General features: G+C 43.2%; 1 protein-coding gene across 4 annotated transcripts in view; it reads left to right on the top strand.

Annotated features, from left to right (window-relative positions):
- The window catches only part of LOC110303948 (17-beta-hydroxysteroid dehydrogenase type 6), a 15,110-nt gene extending 8,717 nt beyond the window's left edge, over positions 1-6,393 (top strand). For all 4 annotated transcript variants that reach the window (XM_021175196.2, XM_021175195.2, XM_021175194.2 and 1 more), the window contains 2 exons: positions 1,307-1,633; positions 6,109-6,393. In XM_021175196.2, coding sequence (XP_021030855.1) covers positions 1,321-1,633; positions 6,109-6,371 — 576 coding nt within the window. In that variant the 5' untranslated portion in view covers positions 1,307-1,320 and the 3' untranslated portion in view covers positions 6,372-6,393. The remainder of the gene's footprint in view (positions 1-1,306; positions 1,634-6,108) is intronic.
- The last annotated feature ends 292 nt before the right edge of the window (positions 6,394-6,685 follow it).

Raw genomic sequence — 6,685 nt, 5'->3', positions numbered from 1 at the left:
ATATATATATATATATATATATATATATATATATATAGAGAGAGAGAGAGAGAGAGAGAGAGAGAGAAAGGAGGTTAAGTGTTGGCACTGGGCAAGCCTTCATGACGAACCAGGAATCTGAATTGTGTAGACTCTCATCTTGCAGGCGTTGTGGGGAGGTCTCAGTAGGTGGTTATCTCATTACCTCTGCCCTTATCTTTGACCTTTACTCATAGTGACTACATAGTAGCCAACACTTAAAGGCTACAAAAGATGGTGAGAAGTTCTCAGGAGCTCTGTATAGAGACAGGTTACTATGAGCACTAACCTCTCCTTTTCTTTATAAAATTGTTTTGTAGTTAGCCTGAGAAGCCGTGAGCTACTGCGTAGCATTTGCATTTTGATGCACATGTATCATTACTTTTCATTATTTGTCCCCGCCTCCCTTCTTACCTCTTTTCTCTAGTCCTCTTTCTTCCTGAAAAGCTCTTGCTTTCGTGTCATGTGGGTTCCATTACCGTATTGGAGACAGGGTCTCATATAACCTCAGACTTCCTATGTAGTAGTTGAGATGTATGCTAAATAGGCTCTGGACCAGTTGATACCTCACGGCCGATGAGATGAATTTCAACAGCTCTTCAGGCCTGGTCTATATTTACAAATTGCTTGGCTTGTATTATTTCACTCAAACTATTGAGTGAGTCTTCTAACTGATTCCCATCAAACAAATCCCTGTCTAATGTATCCTCAACTGCCACTGAAAGATCCTTAAGTTTTTTTTTTAACCTTTATGTTTTGCGTATAGATGTGTTGTTTGCACATATGTCTGTGCACCATGTGATGCAGTGCCCTCAGTGACCAGAAGAGGGAGTCAGATCCCCTGGGATTATGTTACAAATGGTTGTGAACTGATATGTGGGTGCTGGGAATTGAATCTGGGTTCACTGGAAGAACAACCATTGCTCTTAACTGCTGAGCCACCTCTCCAACCTCCCCTTCCATGCTTTTTTTTTTTTTTTTTTTTGAGACAAAGCTTGGAATGGACTTTGTAGCATATGTAACTTTTCTTCCTTTTTTAGATACCATCTTGACATATAGCTGACACTTTAGCCTCCCTCTTCCTGGCACTGGGATTGTAGGCATTCGCCACACCACCTGGCACTGTGTAACTGCATATATAACTCCTGTTAAGATGGCTGTCACACCCTTACTGCTTTCTCTCTGTCTTTCTTACTGGCAACCAAGACCCTGGCTGGTGCAAGTGGTCTTTGACTAAACTATATCCAAAGACTTTTGTGTGACAAAATCTATTCTCTTTCTATTCAAGGACATTCCCTCAAAATGTGGTTCTACCTGGTAACTCTTGTGGGCCTTTACCACCTTCTGCGTTGGTATCGTGAGAGGCAGGTGGTGAGCCATCTCCAAGACAAGTATGTCTTCATCACTGGCTGTGACTCGGGCTTTGGGAACCTGCTGGCCAGACAGCTAGACAGGAGAGGCATGAGGGTGCTAGCTGCATGTCTGACGGAGAAGGGAGCTGAGCAGCTGAGGAACAAGACATCTGACAGGCTGGAGACAGTGATCCTGGATGTCACCAAGACAGAGAGTATTATGGCAGCCACTCAGTGGGTGAAGGAGCGTGTTGGAGACAGAGGTACAAAGAAATAGTTTCACTTTTAATTTGTTTAGGCAGGAATATGCAAAAAACACCAAAAAACAAAACAAAACAAAAAAAAACAAAAACTGATTTCCCTCTCTCAGCATTTACTGTTTGCTAACAGCTTCTCCATAGTGGTGAGACTTTGTGCAGACTCTGCTCCTTTGTGCAGGGATCTTGTCCTGCTTGAGTCCCCTCCCTCTCCTTCTTCCCCTCTTCCTCTCCCTCTTCTTCTCTCCTCCTCTTCTTCCTCCCCCTCCTCTTCCTTTCCCCCCTCCTCTTTCTCTTCCTCCTCCTCTTCTTCCTCTTTCCTCTCCTCCTCTTCCCCCTTCTCTCCCTCCTCCTGTTCTTCTTTCTCCTCTTCCCCTTCCTCCTCCCCTTCCTCCTTTTACCACCACCAATGAAGTTCAACTTGTTCTGCCCATATATTTCCACTGGAGTCTGGTCACCGTAGAAGGGGCTACACTCCCAGCAGCTACCAATTGCCAGTAATTCCTTTGCTATGGGTAGAACTTCATGTTCACCTCTTCTTTCCATGATGGAATTTTATGTGGTTGAGCTTACGCAGACCTTATAGGTGTTGTCACATAGATGTTAAGTTCATATGTTCAGCCTTCCTGTTGCATCCTGAATATGCTATTCCCTTGTAATCATCCCCTGCCTCTGGCTCTTACACCCTGTGGCTCCCTCCTCTGTAATGACCCTTGAACCTTGGGAGGTGGGGCATGATATAGATCTGTCATTTAAGTCTGGGCCTTTTACAGTCTCTTATGCTCTGTACTTTGATCAGTCATTGGTCTCTGTGTTAATCACTGTCTATGGCAAATAGAAGCACCTCTGATGAGGGAATGATGAGGCTGGAGAGATGGCTTAGCAGTTAGGAGCCCTGACTGCTCTTCCAGAGGTCCTGAGTTCCATTCCCGGCAACCACATGGTGGCTCACAACCATCTGTAATGGGATCCAGTGCCCTCGTATGGTGTGTCTGAAAACAGCTACAGTGTACTCATATACATAAAATGAAATCATTCTTAAAAAAAAAAATCTATGGGTATAATGATATGTCATTAGGAGTCAGTTTACTCCGAAGCCTGTTTAGGAGAATAATAGTAGTTAGTTCTTCCCCAGGGCCTATGACCTGTCTAGCCATAGGTTCTTGGCCCTGACAATGGTGCCAGGTAAGGGATTCATCTTGTGGTATGGGCTTTAAATCCAATCAGAACGTGTTTGAGTGCCAATGAGAGTGCCTTGCCAAGCCAATCCTTGTTGTAGCTCACAGGGTTCACATCTGGGTAAGACAGATACATGGTTTCCTTTTATAGCACAGTACTAAGAGACTCCGTAGGGTGAAGCTTCTGGGCCAGCACAGCTCATGGTGCTTCCAGCAACAGAGCCTTGCACTAGTGAGTTAGAATTTCCAGCTGCATATGGCCTATCAACTCTAAATTAAGGAGTCCTGAGTCTTTATCATGTTTCATTTCCTTGGACATGTGTACATGTTACATGGAAAAATGAACTCCACACACTTGTAGTCAAAGTTCTTAGTTTTTTTCTAAAAAGAAATTAATTATTTTATGTGTTATGGGTGTTTTACCTGAGTGGATGTCTGTGTGCCTGGTACCCATGGAAGCCAGAAGAAGTCCCCTAGGACTACAGAAACAGAGAGTTGTACCATCCATGGCTGGCAACCAAGGCCAGGTCCTCTGGCAGAACAACCACTGCTCTTAACTGCTGAGCCATCTCTCCAATGTTCAAGAGTTTTTTTTTGGTTTTTTTTTTTTTTTAGATGTAGGTTATTTAGATTTTATTTCTTCTTTGAGGTGTGAAACAAAGGCTGTTGTTATAAGCTTGTGAAACCATACCTGACTTCCCAGACCAAGGTTTTGTTCCATATTCTCCTCTACTGAACTTCAAATAGTATATGTTTTTCCTTTTTTAATTATTTTTTTAAAAAGATTTATTTATTTTATTTTATGTATATGAGTACATTGTAGCTGTACAGATGGTTGTGAGCCTTTATGTGGTTGCTGGGAATAGAATTTAGGACCTCTGCTTGCTCTGGTCGGTCCGGCTCCGGCCCAAAGATGTAAGTACACTGTAGCTGTCTTCAGACACACCAGAAGAGGGTGTCAGATCTCTGAGCCATCATGTGGTTTCTGGGATTTGAACTCAGGACCTTTGGAAGAGCAGTCAGTGCTCTTAACCTCTGAGCCATTTCTCCAGCCCCTTAAAAAATTTTATTTATTTATTTATTTTATGTATGAGTACACTGTTGCTGTCTTGAGACACACCAGAAGAGGGCATCAGATCCCATTATAGATAGTTGTGAGCCACCATGTGGTTGCTGGGAATTGAACTCAGGACCTCTGGAAGAGCAGCCAGTGCTTTTAACCACTGAGCCATCTCTCCAGCCTGTACACAAGGTTTTCACCTCTTTAGTTGTTCCTCTAAAACATTCAACTGTTAACTTACCAAGGGCAATTGTCCCCTTAAAGTATCTTATTTTTTTGTAATTGTATGTATGATGTGTGTGTGAGACATACATGTGCATTGGTTTGCATGTGGAGATTAGAGAACTTTTATGGAGTTTCCATCTTTACGTGGGCCCCACATAAACTCAGGTCATCAGGCTTGCTAGGTAAGCACTTTACCTACCAGGCCATATCTCATTAGAGATTTTTCTTGTGTCACTGTTCTTCTTATTATTTTTGTTACTATCAGTTTTTCTTGACACAGAGTCTCACTATGTAGCCCTGACTAGTCTGGAACTCCTATATAGACTAGGCTGGCCTTGAACTCACAGCTGCCCGAGTACTCAGATAACAGGTGTGCACTTCGATGGCCAGTTTTATTATTCTCTTGTAAAGCTTCCGTCTAAAGTGATTTTCTTCCTAGCCAAACATATTCCTTAGAATTTATTTTTGATTTTGAAAAGGATGTATGTATGTATGTATGTATGTATGTATGTATGTATATGAGTGCTCTATTTGCATGTTAAGCCTGCATGATGGAAGAAGACATCCAATTCCATTATAGAAGCTTGTGAGCCACCATGTGATTGCTGTGAATTGGATTCAGGACCTCTGGAAGAGAAGCCAGTGCTCTTAACCGCTGAGCCAGCTCTCCAGCCCTAATTCCTTAGAATTTAAAATCTTGAAGTATTGTATAACTTCCCCTCTCTCCCCCAACCCCACCCTACCCCACCACGTCCCTCCAAGAATACTAAAGTTAAGTTCACAGTGGTTGACAAATTTCCTTAAAATTTAAATCTGCAATCAGGGTTCTATCTTCTCTAGATTATGGCATTCTTTAGAGTTTGGTCTGACTTATAAAATAAAAACTGACCTAGTTAAAGTTACTATTGCTGTGGAAAACCATGACCAAAGCAACTTTGGGAGGAAAGGGTTTATTTGGCTTACACTTCCATACCATTGTTCGTCGTCATTGGGGTAAGTCTGGACAGGAACTCAAACAGGGCAGGAACCTGGAGTCAGGAGCTGATGCAGAGGCCATGGAGGGGTGCTGCTTACTGGCTCGCTCAGCCTGCTTTGTTATAGAACCCAGGACCATCAGCCCAGGCCTGCTAGGCCTGCCCCCATTAATCATTAATGAAGAAAATACCCTACAGCCTGATCTTTTTTTTTTTTTAATATTTTTTTTATTACGTATTTTCCTCAATTACATTTCCAATGCTATTCCAAAAGTCCCCCATACCCTCCCCCCACACTTCCCTACCCACCATTCCCATTTTTTGGCCCTGGCGTTCCCCTGTACTGGGGCATATACAGTTTGCGTGTCCAATGGGCCTCTCTTTCCAGTGATGGCCGACTAGGCCATCTTTTGATACATATGCAGCTAGAGTCAAGAGCTCTGGGGTACTGGTTAGTTCATAATGTTGTTGCACCTACAGGGTTGCAGATCTCTTTAGCTCCTTGGATACTTTCTCTAGCTCCTCCATTGGGAGCCCCTACAGCCTGATCTTATGAAGGCATTTTTCTCAATTGAGGTTCCCTCCTTTCAGATAACTAACTACCTTGTGTCAAGTTGATATAAAACTAGCCAGCAAAAAAAAACCCCAAAACCAAGAATCAAAGCCTTTTTCCACTGCTATATTTAAGAGTAATCTCTCTCTCTCTCTCTGTCTCTTTCTCTCTCTCTCTGTCTCCCTCTGTCTCTCTGTCTGTGTGTCTCTCTCTCTGTCTCCCTCTGTCTCTCTTTCCCTGTCTCTCTGTCTCTCTGTGTCTCTCTCTGTGTCTCTCTCTGACATGATAGTTCACAGTTATAATTTCAGCATTTGGGAGGTTGAAGGGATCATTAGTTTCAGGTCATCCTGGACTATGGACAGAGATCTAGTCTCAATTTTTTTTTTTGTCTTTTCTCTAGCATTTTTAGCTGTTTATTAAGGAAAATTTGTCAACGTAAATAGTTGTTTTTATCGGAAATTTAAGTATTGATTTACTTTTTGTTGTTTTAGGACTCTGGGGTTTGGTTAATAATGCAGGTGTGTTACAACCATTTGCCTACATTGAGTGGTACAGACCAGAGGACTACATGCCTATCTTTCAAGTGAACCTCATTGGTTTGACCCAGGTGACTATAAGCATGCTTTTCCTGGTAAAGAAGGCCCGGGGCAGGATCGTCAATGTCTCCAGTGCTTTGGGAAGAGTTGCATTGTTTGGCGGATTCTACAGTTGCTCCAAGTATGGGGTTGAGGCATTTTCAGATGTGCTAAGGTAACTGTTAGATGAAATCAAGAGTGCTGTGCATGCCACTCCTACAGACCTTATGCTCTGTGCTTCACACGCTACCTCGTTTCTGTGCTCCCCACATCTTTTCTCTCACTCGGTAACCCAGTCTGGCCTGAATCTCACTATACAGCTCTTGTTGGCCTCAAGCGTAGGCCTTCCTTTTGACTTGGCTTCCTGCGTGCTGGGATTACAAGAATGAACTACGCTGGGCGTGGTGGCGCACGCCTTTAATCCCAGCACTTGGGAGGCAGAGGCAGGTGGATTTCTGAGTTCGAGGCCAGCCTGGTCTACAAAGTGAGTGCC

Source organism: Mus caroli, chromosome 10, assembly GCF_900094665.2.
Source record: "Mus caroli chromosome 10, CAROLI_EIJ_v1.1, whole genome shotgun sequence".
NCBI lineage: Eukaryota > Metazoa > Chordata > Mammalia > Rodentia > Muridae > Mus > Mus caroli.
Note: the sequence above shows the minus strand (reverse complement) of the source record. Positions and strands in the feature narration are given on the sequence as shown.